At 53.1% G+C, this 14273-nt stretch overlaps 7 protein-coding genes across 7 annotated transcripts; 3 read left to right on the top strand and 4 right to left on the bottom strand.

The window, feature by feature from the left end:
• Positions 1-389: 389 nt before the first annotated feature.
• On the bottom strand, positions 390-2853 carry skn7 (putative stress response transcription factor SrrA/Skn7; the record flags this gene model as incomplete). The annotated part of the gene is made up of 7 exons (XM_040946440.1): positions 390-904; positions 966-1155; positions 1209-2159; positions 2215-2358; positions 2431-2503; positions 2682-2698; positions 2797-2853. The coding sequence occupies 7 exons, from the start codon at positions 2851-2853 to the stop codon at positions 390-392; spliced, it is 1947 nt and encodes a 648-aa protein (XP_040800193.1).
• A 2828-nt stretch (positions 2854-5681) lies between these two features.
• On the top strand, positions 5682-6884 carry BO72DRAFT_151023 (peroxiredoxin family protein). The gene is made up of 5 exons (XM_040939229.1): positions 5682-6113; positions 6273-6372; positions 6424-6469; positions 6526-6697; positions 6760-6884. The coding sequence occupies exons 1-5, from the start codon at positions 5906-5908 to the stop codon at positions 6786-6788; spliced, it is 555 nt and encodes a 184-aa protein (XP_040800192.1). The 5' UTR covers positions 5682-5905; the 3' UTR covers positions 6789-6884.
• On the bottom strand, positions 6805-7815 carry BO72DRAFT_449219 (BolA family protein). Its single transcript, XM_040944971.1, has 2 exons — positions 7417-7815; positions 6805-7285 (listed from the first exon to the last, which is right to left on the bottom strand). The coding sequence occupies exons 1-2, from the start codon at positions 7511-7513 to the stop codon at positions 7110-7112; spliced, it is 273 nt and encodes a 90-aa protein (XP_040800191.1). The 5' UTR covers positions 7514-7815; the 3' UTR covers positions 6805-7109.
• A 244-nt stretch (positions 7816-8059) lies between these two features.
• Positions 8060-9587, top strand: BO72DRAFT_478343 (Nif3-like dinuclear metal center hexameric protein). Its single transcript, XM_040947498.1, has 3 exons — positions 8060-8275; positions 8343-8386; positions 8452-9587. The coding sequence occupies exons 1-3, from the start codon at positions 8166-8168 to the stop codon at positions 9501-9503; spliced, it is 1206 nt and encodes a 401-aa protein (XP_040800190.1). The 5' UTR covers positions 8060-8165; the 3' UTR covers positions 9504-9587.
• A 130-nt stretch (positions 9588-9717) lies between these two features.
• cog6 (Golgi transport complex subunit COG6) lies at positions 9718-12087 on the bottom strand (the record flags this gene model as incomplete). Its single annotated transcript, XM_040941397.1, has 2 exons — positions 9718-11718; positions 11785-12087. The coding sequence occupies 2 exons, from the start codon at positions 12085-12087 to the stop codon at positions 9718-9720; spliced, it is 2304 nt and encodes a 767-aa protein (XP_040800189.1).
• Positions 12088-12269: 182 nt separating this feature from the next.
• BO72DRAFT_150959 (uncharacterized protein) lies at positions 12270-13376 on the top strand. Its single transcript, XM_040939228.1, has one exon. The coding sequence runs from the start codon at positions 12382-12384 to the stop codon at positions 13225-13227; it is 846 nt and encodes a 281-aa protein (XP_040800188.1). The 5' UTR covers positions 12270-12381; the 3' UTR covers positions 13228-13376.
• On the bottom strand, positions 13256-14265 carry BO72DRAFT_449214 (heat shock 9/12 family protein). Its single transcript, XM_040944970.1, has 3 exons — positions 13805-14265; positions 13552-13744; positions 13256-13497 (listed from the first exon to the last, which is right to left on the bottom strand). Exons 1-3 carry the CDS (start codon positions 13836-13838, stop codon positions 13455-13457), a joined length of 270 nt encoding a protein of 89 aa, XP_040800187.1. The 5' UTR covers positions 13839-14265; the 3' UTR covers positions 13256-13454.
• Between the last annotated feature and the right edge of the window lie 8 nt (positions 14266-14273).

Here is a 14273-nt window from a genome sequence, read left to right as displayed (position 1 = left end):
TGGGCCCGAACGGGCCCACGGACCTGGATGCCAGGAAACAGAGACCTTCAGAACTAGCCCAGTCACCCTATACGAATAACAACCGACCAGCTTTGCTGCAAGCGGGTCCCCAAATCAGATGCAAATGATAAGACGCGCCCCGACACCGTGATATATCGTATAATTCCAAAAGGGACAGAAATGTAGCACAACTCCTGAATGTCACAACAAGGTATGGTTCAATAACCATCGCAAAAAGGTTATGGAAACTCATGGAATGGAGAGCTCGAGGATAGGATGTTCAACGAGCGGAGAGATGAAGAAGTAGATGGATGGAATCTAGGGTCACCGCTATTGCAAAAGGGGAGGTGGGAGTGGCGGAAAGTGATACAAAGATAGCCGCACGTCAGCTAGCCAGTTCGTGTGGCCTGCATGGAACTGACGATAGGCTGGCTTGGATGTGCGTACATCCGCGGCCTCTTGGCCATGCCCGGGTTTTCACCCGCACTCGACATTTCTGAAAGTTGCCGTCGTACCTGTGGCCGAGCAGCGGGTGCTGCTTGGGCAAGGGCCACAGTGGGAGTGGCATATTGAACGCCGTTTTGATCAACGGCGTATGCAGCGGGACCCGGGGTCGTGGGAACATACTGACTCGGGACAGGCTGCATGCTATGAGGTACAGCGGCCATGCCTTGGTATTGGCCCGGTGACTGCCAGTTGTTCACCGATGTTGCCGGTGACTGGCCTGGAGAGCTGTCCTCTTTGATCGAATGTGCGGCGGAGCTCTGAGCAGCCATCGTGACAGGTACGGCTGGCTGCGGAGCTTCTATAGTCTGCGATGCGACTTTCAAATGGGACAAGTGCTTCTCAAGCATATCGAGAAGACTCTTTCGCGTGAATGGTTTGGGAAGGACATCGTCCATGCCTAATTCAAGTCAGTCTACTTTGGGACTGTAATGAGCAGGAGATCGAGAGAAATGACGTACCATGCTGAAAATAGAGCTGGATATCGTCGCTCCTGATATTGGAGGTCATGGCTATGATAGGAGTCCTATCAAACTGGCGGATGAGATGCGTTGCGGAGACACCATCCAGATTAGGCATAATAATATCCATGAGAATCAAATCATATCCGGGGTTGGCCTGGGCTTTCGTCACGGCCTCTAATCCATCGAGCTGAGAGCCAAGTCAGCGTTGAATGCGAGAAGAAAGTTTTGCGAGAAGCATACCGCGGTATCGATGATACAAGAGAATGAGTATAAGAATTTTCCGCCAATCTGACGACACGTCTGATCGTCTTCCACAAGCAAGATACGAGGGCTGCGGGCCCAACCTGGATCGACATTTGCGCTCTTCTTGCGATTGTCGGGAACTTGTTGGACCTGTTGTACTTGCTGGACTTGCTGGACCTGTTGGACCTGCTGGACTTGTTGTCTCCGAGAGTCGTCGACCTCTTGTTTCGGCATTGGGTAGGGAACATTCTTGACATGCTCGCCGTACATAGGGTCAATTCCATTGGTCGCACCAACGGGATAAACCACGGGCTCGACATCACCATTCATCTTCGAGTACACCAATGCTGGGTTTGCTGCCGCAGCAGGTGCGCGCACCACGCCATTGCGTGAGGCGCCATCCATGCCAGGGGCAGGTACAACCGACCCGGCAGCCTTGGACGGATCAGCAACCCCATCGAGGCCGACGAGGTTGAACTGGATCTCCGCGTTCATATCATTCAAGAGTTTGGTGGCCTGCTGCAAGGGCGAAGAAGGCTCGTCGTCCATTGTAGCCACCTGGGAAGGGCTGAGGGTCGAGCCTGCTTGACCCTGGGCCTGGAAAGAGGCAGCCGCCTTGCTGTCCCGCCGCTGACGGGCGTCGACGGAGAGTAGGTAGTTCATGACCTGGTGAATGACACTTTCGTGGTTGAGAACCGTTTTCTGAACTCGCATCACTTCCTGCAACATCAACTGATGATCGACAGTCAGTTGCGCATAGCGGTCTGACAAGTGCTGGATCTGTTGTTGCTGTGCCACGATCTGTTGATTCAAGAGATCAATCTGTTGGGTGGGGACCGAGTCGTCGGTGGTCTGGGTCTGTTTGCGCGGGGCGGGAGCCTTCCGGCGGATGTTGTCGAGCGACTCCTTGCTGTTCGCTCTGAACTCGGGATGCTTGAATTCCCACGCCTGCAAATCTGATTAGAATAAGACTAGCTTCCGCTGCGCACCCCTGCACACTTACATTTTGCCCATAAGGTGACTGTCCATTCTCCTCGTTGTTCTGCCTCACTTTGTGGAAATCGTACTTGTTGAGTTGTCGCACGAAACTGGCAAAGTTGCTGTGTTTGAAGTGCTTCGGCAGAATAGTCTTTGTGAATTTCTCACACTAAGAAGATGAACGCAATTAGTCAAAGGGTTTGCGATCGCGGGGGAAGTTGCGAGGTGCGAGACACGGTACCTCCAAAACGACGAAGCTGTCCCCTTCATCACCCCATCGCACAATTTCCGCATAGGACGGGTCCTCCAGCATCCTTTAGAGAACGTCAGTATGCATGGTAAAAGTAATATAGTCGATCGTCGACACTGATTTGGCGCAGAGGTGGAATAGAGGGCTAAGAGGGGGGGCGAGGCGTCGGGGAGGAGGACAGGGTTGGATGAGAGGCGAAAAGCGACGATCAAGGAACGGGAGAAGCAAATAGAGAGACTCACTTGTAGAGTTTCCGTACCTGAGCATGATGGTTAGCAACTGAAACATATAGTAAAACAATACGATAGAACAATATTCTCGAGTATGGGTTTCACGAAGATCACGACGAAGACTTACAAAATCGCTGGAGTTGCCGGCAGGGGCGGCGCTGGTCGAGGTCTGGCCACCGTCCATCATGGGCTAGATGGGTCGCGACCGATCGAACAAGCAACAGGCTCAACACACGTCGCAGCGACCGGGAAGGAAAGGGAACCAGTCGGGCGCTCAATTCAAAGATCGCAAAGAAGTAAGAAATACGACTATCGGCGACGAGCCAAGAATAAAAATAAATAATAGGAATAGAAAAAAAATGAAAGACACAATCAAGACAGAGGAAAGAAGAAGAAAGGGAGAAGGGAAAAAAATAAAAAAAAGAGGAATGGGGAGGGGGGGGTGGGTGTGGGTAAGGCAAGAGAAGGGGAAAAAGAGAACAGTAGTAGCATGGACTGGACTGGAGACTCGACTTTAGACCCTCCGTCCGAGTGGCCGAATGGGCGGCGCAACAGATGGATTGAGTGGTGTGGTGGAGGTAAGTTGAAGGGAGTGAGTGTGCCAGTCCGGTAGGAAATGGGAATGGAGATTAATTACCATTAGTTAATCGATGGGTTTTTAGTTTGAAGGTGGGACTGGGTTGTGGCAGACTGGCAGACTGGCAGTCAGACTAGACTGGCAGTCAATTCAGTCTTTAGGAAGAGGAAGAAGAGGAGGGGAGGGGGTGATTGTTTTTTGGGGTTGGAACCATTGACTTGATTTGGCCGGGCGGCGGCGGGCGGCGTTGGCTTGGTAGAGTTGTACCGTACCGTACCTTGAGAGTCGAAGGTGTTTTTGATGTCCAAGAAGGGGAAATAGTTAATTCGATTCATATATTTATCTACTTGAGTGATTTTTTTCTTTGTCTTGGTACTCGAAAAGATCATCATTATCGTCACCATCATCTTCTATACTACCCGCTCGACCGCTGGATGTGCTGTTTCAACCATTTGGCAATGTATACCTCGCCAGTAGACTTTTTGTAACTTAGTAGTAGTTCATTGTAGTAGCCTGGAAAGTGGGTTGCCCCAAGAGTAACTAGCCACAATATCCGATGGTCAGGTAGTCATTCAGACTATTGACTATTGATCTCCTTGACAATGTACTGTATTCTTATAAACTCCTTCCCTTCGCTTGAATGCACAACCGTAGACAATACCAAAAGATAACATTGTTGCGATCATTTGCATTGTTTTCAACTTCCCCCCCCCTCCCCTGCGTATTTGCCAGGCTTTGATATGCCCGAATTGGCTTGGATTTCTTTCCCCCCCAAAGCAAGGAGATAGGAGGGGTAGACAGGAATTCTAACCCTCACTAAAATCTTAGAGCCTCGGAGCTAACGAAGGACAACTCAAGATGGGCCAACCCAACTGGGACTCTCTTAACACACGAAACAACGTCACTGGATAGAAGAAAGAGACAAAACCAGGATTGGGAGAGAAGATCACGAAAGTAGTTGAAAGGGGAAAAAGAAAATTAAATACCTGGAGCCCGCGATTTGGCGAGCAATTCTGGCGGAAAAGCCGGTTGGAAGCTGTCAGTGCGCCTGAACGGTTGCAGACAAGCTGCATGAAAAGGATGGGCAGGATGGGGGGGATGACATGGAGATAGGCTGGTGCCGCTGGGAGGGGCCGTCAACCTGTGCGTCCACGATCACCTGGGCAGAAATCAAGACTGTCTTTACTGGTGTCTCGTTTCGGCTCCGACAAATGATTGCCTAGTACTCCGTACCGTCTGGAGGATGAGAAGAGGGGAAGGGAAATCTCAGACAGTTCGTTAGGCTCGAAGCTAGGAATGCGATGGCATCAGCCATGAGAATGAGCGAAATATTACCTTCTCAGTAGATTAAGAATCGGTAAGTAGTTCAGTCCCTCTCCCGTCTCTCCTGTCTCTTTTTCACCCACCCCCATTATGATCATCAAACAATGATGGAGATCGGGGATCCATTCAGTGAGGGGAGGTTCACGGGATTCGGCAACGGCTGCCGATCACTCGCTGAACCTCGCTGAATAATACTTCGGTAGCCGACAGGGCCAGAGAAGGAGAAGAAGAAGAAGAGAAGATCAGACAGAACCGTGCAATTCCCAATTTGAGCCAGTGATTGTGATCAATAACTTTCACAAATTACCACTATCACAACTGGTTAGCCAGTCCAATACCAATCACGGACATAAAAGTACTATGAGTCCGGTAAATGAAGCTATGGCCTCATCATGCACGCACTAGTCCGGGGTACTGCGATTCTTATGGTCCCCATGGCGGCATGGCCCAGCGGTTTAATATAAAACGGTACCCGACTGCTTGGTCTCCCGCAGACTTGACTTCTCTCGGACTCGCCAACGGACATGGAAGACTGGGGAACAAAAAAGCATTTTGTCCCGTCCAGCCTAGCCACCAGCTAAGTTAGCTATGAGTTGGGTGGGATGCGGCCCAGAGTCGAGACTCATCGCACGGAGAACGCCATTGAATGTGCTGCACCCTTGCAGTCCGATATACTGAAGACAATGCAGGGCAATCAATCATGAAACCGGAATATGAACTGTCATCTTACAAAGATCCAGCCCGGTCGATGAGGGTCCAATGCCTGCTCGGGTCAGCTTAATCTAGCTCAGGCAAATTGTATGCAGCTTTCTTCCAATCCGAGGATTGAACCATCCTCCTCTATACCTCTATACATGCCGCGTAGAGACCACAACACAACATCAATATCCCGCCCGTCTGCATAGCATACGAACTTGAGGTGGCAGACCTTGCAAGGGAAGCGAGGACAGCCTCACCTGAATCTGGTTTCTTGTCCTCGATCAAGGTTAAATCATTGGCACAATTCCTTTGTCCCATGGAATAGAGATGCACGTTTTGGCAGTGAGTGAAGTCGGTTGACGTCCGGGCGCGATGCAGGCGGAAGCGACCATGACGAAATAATGTTCCGGGTGATTGGGGAGCTGCCTGGTCCACTCACTCACTCCCTCCCCAAGCTCTCTCCCTCAGGAACTTCCACATCCTCTCTCTCTCTCCCCCCTCTTTTTTCGACAAACTTTGTACCTCAACTCTGTTCAGGGGTAGTGGCAATTTTGAAACATCAAATTCAAGCAATCTCTTCCCCCGCGATATATCCTCTTCCCAAAGTCCACCTCATTAGTCAATTCATCAATTCACAATGTTCGCCGCTCGCCGTTTGACCGCTGGCGTTCCTCGCGTCCTGTCCCAGAGGGCGCTTTTCCACAACACCGTCCCGGCGTTTGTTCAGAAGGGCGATGCCATCCCCGATCTCGATGTCCTGGTCGAGAACTCCCCCGGCAACAAGGTCAACCTCGCCAAGGAGCTGAAGGGCAAGGGAGTCATCATTGGCGTCCCCGCCGCTTTCAGTATGTGTCATTCCCGGTTTTGCGCCTGAAACCTTGCTAGCCACGCATGACTTCCTCTGGCTTCATCCCTCAAATTGAGTTCGGAGCTAGTCATCTGCAGCATGGCTACCATACATACGATGTCGGATCGGAGGAACGATATTGACCGGTCGTGTGTAGGCCCCGCTTGCTCCAGCACCCACGTGCCCGGCTACATCAACCACCCCAAGCTGAAGGAGGCCGGCCAGGTGTTTGTTGTTGCCGTCAATGATCCTTTTGTGTAAGTCAGCGATCTGGCGAGGCTTGTATAGTATACTAATTCCGCGCGCAGGACCAAGGCCTGGGGCGAGTCTCTCGATGCCTCTGGCAAGAGCGGCGTAAGTACACTCATTATCTTCTCTAGGCATGTCAAACAGACCAGCTAAATCCTGAGTGTCAGATCCGGTTCCTCGGTGACCCTACTGGCAAGTTCTCCGACGCCCTTGATGTTACCTTCGACAGCGCCTCCATCTTCGGAAACAACCGCAGCAAGCGCTACGCGCTGGTTGTCGAGAACGGCAAGGTCAAGGAGGCCTTCGTGGAGCCTGACAACATCGGCGTCAACGGTATGTGTACACTACAGTCTTTCACACGCATTATCCTCCAATTGCTGATGTGCTATGTACAGTCTCCGCGGCTGAGAAGGTGCTGGGTTAAGCGAGCCGAACGGCGTGACGCGGGCAATCTATTCTGTAACTATAGAAATCTGTTATACATGCGAAAAAACCGTATAGTATTTATTCATGATCAAGATCCTTTCTCGCAACCATAGCAGAACTTTAGGCATGGCCGGCAGTGTGCAAAGCCTCTCGCACATGGAACATTCCCTTCTCTCCAACGCCCGCAGATTATGATAGCCTTGTACAAGATTCTACCCTTGTACGTGTTGATGGAGACCCAAAATTTAAACCTTCCATCGCCGATGATTGCCGTAGTCTCTCGGCTGCAACACAATGTCTTAAACAGGGAGAAGCAGCCTCAGCCCTGGTGCAGAGCCTGCCACTGCTCGGGGGTGTAGCACTTGGGCGTCCAAGCATGAATAGCAGCGATCTCGGCCTTGAGGACCGAGTTTACCAAGCGGTGACGGGCGAGCATGGTCTTCTTATCGAACTGGGGGGAGACAATGACCGCCTGGAAAGCCTGGCCACAGCCACCTATATTGAAAAGAAAAAGTGGTCAAAATTTCCGACGTCCATGATCAATCCAAGAAGCACAGCACAGATTGAATCCCACACGCGGGGGAAACGCAGCAGAATTAATCAGCAACGTAGGTGACCCGACCTACCCGATAGATCTTCAATCTCCACGTGTTGCGCCTGGAGCTGGTCAAAGAGCTTGCTCTTCAGCAAGTCGGCGGTGACACCGGAGGTCGCATCGGCCATGGCTGCGTGGACGGCGGAGAAGGAGCGCGCGGAGAGGGAAAAAGTCGACTTCGGAGGGAGGCCCGGAGTGCGGAGAAGATAGCGGCAGCTTCTGCTCAGCGAGAAGAAGGTGGTGCGGGAGTACATCAAGTAGTGCTTCGTGAGGGAGGGGAAGAGGGGAGAGGGGAGAGGAGAGACGAGAAGGAGGGGTACGGTGGTTGTTGTTGGTTGTTCTTAGGTAAAAGAAAGTACTCCGTCGAGACTATGATGTGTTGCGCGATGGGATGAATATGACGATGCAGTTGGGCCTATGTTTTTTTTTTGGCTGTAGACTTCGCGCGCGGGCGGTGATGCTTCTTCCGATGTAGGATGACGGAACCTCCATTGAAACTAATTAAGGGAAAGGCTTCTCTGCACTGCGATATTGGTCAGCGAAACCCGGCTGTGGCTGGTGTGGGAGACTAGTATGCATTTGGGGTTTAGTTTATGTCTGTGCGGTTGTGGCGTAAGCTCATCCTCGGCTTCTGGCGAGATTAATCCTCCTCTTAACTTCTCTAGCTTCATTGATCTAGAACAAAGGGAAAACATCGTGAACAAGCTCAATCTAGGTCATATCAAGAAGCAACTCCCACCGGAACGTCCATATATACTTGCTTTGACTCGCACAGTGTCTATGAACTCTCTGTTTCGGCGATCGTCTCGTCTTTATTCCACAATGGCTGCTTCTTCGAACCCCGCCTCATCGCCCTTCACCCAGGCTGTCGTGAGCTCCATGAGGAAGCTGTATGTGATCTCGTCTCGGGCGCTGGATACACACTCCACTCCCTAACACTAATTATTCGTCCCATAGCTATCCTGAGTCATTGGCCGACAAAAGCTGGGACAACACCGGCCGTGAGCTCCCTCCGCCAGCCTCATCCCCACGCCCCCTCCATCCACTAACGGTACCGACGATGCAGTACTCCTCGAGGCCCCCTTCAACGCATCGCGCCGCCAGAAGAACTCCGTTCTTCTAGCAATTGACCTGACCAAAGCCGTCGCCGACGAGGCCATTGCGCGCCGCGACTCCATCGTCGTAGCCTACCGTACGCTTTTCTCTATCCGTCCCTGCAGCCATTCCACCTCGAAACTAACCCACCTTTCCCTTGTTTCGCGCAAACATACAGACCCCATCATCTTCCGCGGCCTCAAATCCCTGACCTTCACGGACCCGCAACAACAGACCCTCCTCCGCCTGGCCTCCGAAGGCATCAGCGTGTACTCGCCGCACACGGCGATCGACGCGACCCCGGGGGGCATGGCCGACTGGCTGTGCGACATCGTGACCGGCGCCATCATCACGCCCGCCACCCCGACAAAACCCACCTTGACACAATCCTCGTCCGCCACGTACTCCCACCCAGTCTACCCCGCCCCGCAACCGGCCACCCAGGCAACCAAAGTCCCCAAGCACACCCGCCACACCATCCTCCCGTCCCCGCCGCCACTCCCCGAAGGTGTCGAGGACACGGCCGGCATGGGCCGCATCGTGACCTTCACGGACCCGGAGCCGCTGACCGCCATCATCGACCGCATCGCCCAGGGCGTCGGGTTCCCCGGCGGGATCCCCATCGCCATCCCCCAGGGTGCCTCGGTGGATGCGCTGAAGATCCGCACGGTGGGCGTGTGCCCCGGCTCCGGGTCCGGCGTGCTGATGAAGAAATCCCCGATCCCCGATCTGCTGTTCACGGGCGAGCTGAGCCACCACGAGGCGCTGGCGGCCATCGAGCGCGGGTCCGTGGTCGTGGCGCTGGCGCATTCGAACACCGAGCGCGGGTACTTGCGGGCCGTGATGCGCGAGAAGTTGGCCAAGGAGGTGGAGGAGACCTGGCGGGTGCGGAGGGAGGAAGGGCTGCAGCAGCAGAAGGATGCGGAGGGGGGGTTGAAGGAGGTGTTTGCCGATGGCTCGTGCGAGGTGGCGGTTAGTGAGAAGGATCGGGATCCGTATGGGATTATGGTGAGACAGGGTTAGAGTTTTTGAAGAAGACCCATGTGGTGAGGACTTGGGTGGAAATGAGCATGAGATACCTTCGTGTAAGTTGGGTCTCTTGCCGAGAGAGAATAATAGTACTCGCATCAACAAACGTATATATCTATTTACAATTCCATCAACTCAAACCAGAGAGTAAGTACATCAACACATATATACAACACCACACCACACACACACCTTCTCAAAGTATCTACTAGCTCAGTAGAACCCGGATCTCGCCCGTCGTCCGAGGGAACAACTTCCTCAGGCCCCATTCCTTCTCGTCCTCCCCGGCCTCCTCATCCTCCCCACCTTCGACTACACCCTTCTCCTCCGCCCCATCCACACCTTCATCCCCATGACCACCACCCTTGGCCAACGAGCTCCTCCGCGCCTCATCCGCCCCGATAATCATCCCCTCGACGAACTCAAAGTCGCGACAGAACGCCTCGACTGCCTCCTCGGTCACGCTCTTCACGAACGTCGCGCTCTGCACCCGCTTCAGATGATCCGTGGCGTCCATGAGCGCCGACGGCAGGAAGTCGTCGAGCTGTTGGCTGGTGATGATGAGGGCGTCGGGCTGGAAGGCGGGCAGGGTGGTGATCTGTGCGATATGGGAGAGTTGGGGCTGCTGCTGCTGTTGGGCTTGTTGATTGGCTGGGTCGGTGGGCTTGGGGGCGGCGGACGGAGGAGAGAAGGGTTCCAGGGCTATGAGGAGAGTCTGGAGGCCGGATTCGGTAAGGAGGTAGTTGTGTTGGATGGCGAGGAGGTCCATGCGCAGGGCGGAAAGGGTCGCGCTGAGGGGTGGGAGGTGGGTTGCGCTGGCGAAGGGGTACGGGGTGAGGGTTGCGCGGGTGGCGAGGTGGATGTTCGTGAGGTAGATGGTTCGTTGAGTGGGAGGGAGGTCCTGGGCTGTGAATTTGGCGAGGTCGAGGAATGGGTCCAAGGCACAGCGGAGAACTGGGGTGAATCTGTTGGGCGTGGGTTCTTGGGTGGTGCTGATCTTGTTGTTGTCGGTGGGGGAGGAGGGTAGTTCCTCTGCGCCGAAGGAGATGTCGTGCGATTTCATGAGAAGGGTGAGCGATTCTAGGGCGTCTTGGATAAATTGCGGGGGCGAGAGATCGTCTGGCGGGGTGAGGGCCGAGTGGTCGGTCGAAAGACTGCGGACTTCATCCTGCATGAGGGTTTCGAAGTGGTGGAAGGTGAATCTCTCCAGGGTTTCGAGGAGCTCGGCCAAGTTGGATTGAGATCCAAGGAGTTTGGCGAAGGTGGTTCGGTAGAAGGAGAGGAGGTTGACCACCTTGTAGCATGTAACGGGGTCATCGTGGCCTTGGATGACCAATTCGACTCGCTGGCGAAGTGCCCGTGAGACGCCGACCAGGTCACGGTTGACGAGATCGCTGAGGGCTTTCTGTCCGTCGAAGGTGAGTTCTTGGTCTTCATCGATGCGTGACCACGGCTCACTACTTAGGCCGGCCTGGATGCCCTTGGCGAGCTCCTCGCCGTCGTCAACAAATAAGGATTCCAGGGCTTCCCGTTCCGAAACAGTGGTTGAGTGCACCCAAGCCAGCATATCGCCAATGTAGCGCAGAGGATCGTGTGCAGAAAACTCGATCGGCTTCACCTGACGGTCACCGCCACCTCCGGCAACTGCATCCGTAAGAGCATAGTGGAAGGCATCAGAGAGAACGTAATCCCGAGCCTCAGCGAAGAAATCCAGACAACTGTGAAACAGACTGGGTCGCTCCGCCAGCACGCGGAGAACGCGCCGGATGGAGCTGCTAATGCGAGGGTCTTCCAGGTTGAGAGACCGGAACTCTTTCTGAATCCATCGATAGAGCTTCTGATAGGCGGAGTTCAGGCTCCTGGTGCTTTTCTCCATGAGCTCCAGACCGAGTCGCTCGTTCTCTCCACCTAGAAGCACTTCGCAGTCTCGGTGCACCTGCTTCACTCGGGCAAGGACCTCGAAGAAGTGGTCATCAATTGGTTCCTCTGCAGCCGTCAATACCAGAATTTCCTCCTCCGGGACAACAAAGTGTTGCGTGAACGCAGCGAGCAGCTGTTGTTTGGTCTCCGCCTCGGTTTTTTGCCTCATCAACGCAGACGCTTCTTCCAGAACGGGCGTTGTATCCTGTTTGGCCAGAACAATATGTTTGCGCATCTCCTCGCACGTTTGGTTGAGGTTGGTGATGACCGTTCCGATCCGCTTCAGTTGCTATTGAATCATATAGTGTCAGTATCACTCTACTCCCGGCTCTGGCTCCATGGGGGCCTATCTTACCTCCGCAACCTTTCCAAAGTCGCGCACAATCTCAGCATTGCAGTCGACGACTTCCTTCTGAACGTCTAGACGGAGTTGCCTTCGGACTTCTGCAGTATTATGGATTCCTCGGAGACTGAGGGTCTCCAAAGCATCACGAATGTCTGAATCCGCGTATGAGGCGGAAAGTACACTTGTCAATCGGTTGGACAGCGCATTGGATCGCTGCTGGGTCGGGGGAGAGAGCGGAGAGGAAGCTGGGGAGGAGGTTTTTGTCGAAGTATGACTTGTTTGATGTGCATTCGGTGGGAAATAGCTCGCCATGGTGGCTTGATCAAATGGCGCCTGAGCCAGCTGCGTGAAGAGGATAATTGGGAGCTGCGGAGTATCGCAACAGAAGCGGAGAAAGGCCCGCGGGCGGAAAAGGAGCGGCGGGCGTTTGCTTATGTCAGGCGTTTTCAGGAACAAACACACCCCGCGGAGAAGAAGGAGCTGGCAACCATGTTCATGGATGCATTGATTGTTGGCTTTGTGTCATTCTTCTCTAATTTCAACCCATACGAGGCCCTTTCTGCATAGTATCACCTCAAGCCACTCTTACAGATTGCCATACTCTCCATGGATAGTCCTCTTTTCTCCCCCGCCAAGGCACGTCAAGCTGCCATTGAAGCCAAGGATTGGGCCTATGTGAACACCTGGCTGAACCGGCAGTATGCGCCTAACCCAATCCCCAAGTTTGAACGGAATGAAGACACATTACGGACCTTGCTTGCCCTGGCTGCCGCCAATGATACAGCAGATGAAGAGGCAATGGTAGTGCATGAAGCACGCGAGCAAGCGGTCCAAGCCTACAAGTCTCAGGAACGGAGCGAGGCGACGAAAAAAATCGAAATCTTGGATGAGATAGAGCTCTCACTTGATGAGAGCGGTAGACAGAGTCTTGACGATCTGGCGGAAACGACTGCAGTGCTCGGGGCTTTGAGCACCGATGCAGTTGACCTCGGTCAGTCTATCATTGACCTCACGACGGAGGAATTCAACGTGCAGGAGCAAATGTCTAAAGTGGAAGCACTGCAAAACTATCTGGAGAGAGAGCTGGCTACTCTGCAGGCGCAACTGGATGACCTTCGGAATAATGAAGCTTTTGAGACGCCTGCTGATCTCCCAGCATTGACGGCCGAGTGGACACGGAATACCAAGTCGCTGGGTGCGAAAGTGGGTGAGTATCGGGACAAAATCGCTTATCTTTCAAGGAACAGGAGCAAGGAACCTCGGCTGGAAGATGTCATGGCAAAAGAGGCGGACGTGATAAAGCTTCTTGAAACAGTCAGAAGTCTGGAGACAAGGATAAACATGCTCCATGATCTTCCCGGAGATGTCCCTGGGGCTCGCGCGAATTGCAAGGAGCTAGAAAGGGAACTCCAAAGATTTGTTCGTGAACGAGATGCAATGGCTAACAGATAGATGGGAATGAGAACATTTAACTACGAAGAATGCACAAAGTTCTGTTAATGTTGTATTAAACCTAGTGAGAGTAGTACAGTCAAAGGCTTGGTATCGTCAACTCATGAAAATCATAAGAACAATCTGCCCATAGCCGCAAGTGTTCCTCCGGCAATGATTCACAAGATGAAAACCGAAAGTCCGCTGCAACCCATGTTACAGTTGTACTTGGGTATTATGAAACCGATTTAGTTGTCGCCGAGGCCGACAGCGTTCTTGATCTTGTCACCACTGCTTGATAGTTAATATCACTCGTCAGTTAGGATAAAGATGGAGGATACTGACATGGACTGGGAAGCACCACCGTGGGCGGTGTTGTCATGGGAGCGCTGGGTCTTGTCGAAAGCCTCCTGAGTGGTGGACTTGGACTGGTCAGACTGGGTGCCACGAGCAAGGCGATCAGTGGTGTCGGTGAAGGTCTCCTTGACCTTGTCCTGGGTGGACTTGGTGGAGTCAGGAGTGATCTCCTCCTTGGCCTCTGCAGATGCATGTGAGTTGTCAAGTCCGCAGCGAGGGGGGCAACTGCAGTGGCACTTACTGGTAGAGAAATCCTTGCGACCGGCGTCAGACATGTTGATTGATTGTTGTTTGAACGGAAGTTGTTCTTGAAAGAAGTTGTAGTAGAGAGTTGAGAAGCTTGGTTGATTGTTTGAAATTGTTGGTTGATGGAGATGAAAGGTCTGAGAAGGTTGGTGAAGAGGACTTTATATAACATTTGACTCCCATAGAAACCACTCGATGACGTCGTTTCGTTCATCTTCCACATTCACCATCACACGCCATCCGAGCCCTCTGTTTCGTATCCAGGGGCGTTTCCATGGAAGAGATACCAGCGAATGGACGTCATCATGAGGAAGTTACCCCGGCCCCAATCATGGGGCAAGATCGAGATGATAGTCCTAGTCTGACGGATGTGGATGGCCTTTGGCTCCATTTTGGATACCGAGGCTTGCAGAGAATCAGGGAATTTGCCCACTTGCGATTGAGTCCAGATCCAAGTCCGGACC

Source organism: Aspergillus fijiensis (genome assembly GCF_003184825.1).
Source record: "Aspergillus fijiensis CBS 313.89 unplaced genomic scaffold BO72scaffold_31, whole genome shotgun sequence".
NCBI classification, from domain to species: domain Eukaryota; kingdom Fungi; phylum Ascomycota; class Eurotiomycetes; order Eurotiales; family Aspergillaceae; genus Aspergillus; species Aspergillus fijiensis.
The sequence above is the reverse complement of the archived record's forward strand: the minus strand, read 5'-3'. Positions and strand labels throughout refer to the sequence as shown.

Coding starts and splice junctions, on each gene's coding strand:
- BO72DRAFT_151023 (XM_040939229.1), top strand. CDS start 5,906: ATGTTCGCCGCTCGCCGTTTGACCGCTGGCGTTCCTCGCGTCCTGTCC. Junction 6,114..6,272: donor TGGCGTCCCCGCCGCTTTCA/GTATGTGTCATT, acceptor GGTCGTGTGTAG/GCCCCGCTTGCTCCAGCACC. Junction 6,470..6,525: donor ATGCCTCTGGCAAGAGCGGC/GTAAGTACACTC, acceptor CTAAATCCTGAG/TGTCAGATCCGGTTCCTCGG.
- BO72DRAFT_150959 (XM_040939228.1), top strand. CDS start 12,382: ATGGATAGTCCTCTTTTCTCCCCCGCCAAGGCACGTCAAGCTGCCATT.
- BO72DRAFT_449214 (XM_040944970.1), bottom strand. CDS start 13,838: ATGTCTGACGCCGGTCGCAAGGATTTCTCTACCA. Junction 13,745..13,804: donor TCGCAAGGATTTCTCTACCA/GTAAGTGCCACT, acceptor ATGCATCTGCAG/AGGCCAAGGAGGAGATCACT. Junction 13,498..13,551: donor GGTGGTGCTTCCCAGTCCAT/GTCAGTATCCTC, acceptor ACTATCAAGCAG/TGGTGACAAGATCAAGAACG.
- BO72DRAFT_449219 (XM_040944971.1), bottom strand. CDS start 7,513: ATGGCCGATGCGACCTCCGGTGTCACCGCCGACTTGCTGAAGAGCAAG. Junction 7,286..7,416: donor GGAGATTGAAGATCTATCGG/GTAGGTCGGGTC, acceptor TTTTCAATATAG/GTGGCTGTGGCCAGGCTTTC.
- BO72DRAFT_478343 (XM_040947498.1), top strand. CDS start 8,166: ATGAACTCTCTGTTTCGGCGATCGTCTCGTCTTTATTCCACAATGGCT. Junction 8,276..8,342: donor GTGAGCTCCATGAGGAAGCT/GTATGTGATCTC, acceptor TTCGTCCCATAG/CTATCCTGAGTCATTGGCCG. Junction 8,387..8,451: donor AAGCTGGGACAACACCGGCC/GTGAGCTCCCTC, acceptor CCGACGATGCAG/TACTCCTCGAGGCCCCCTTC.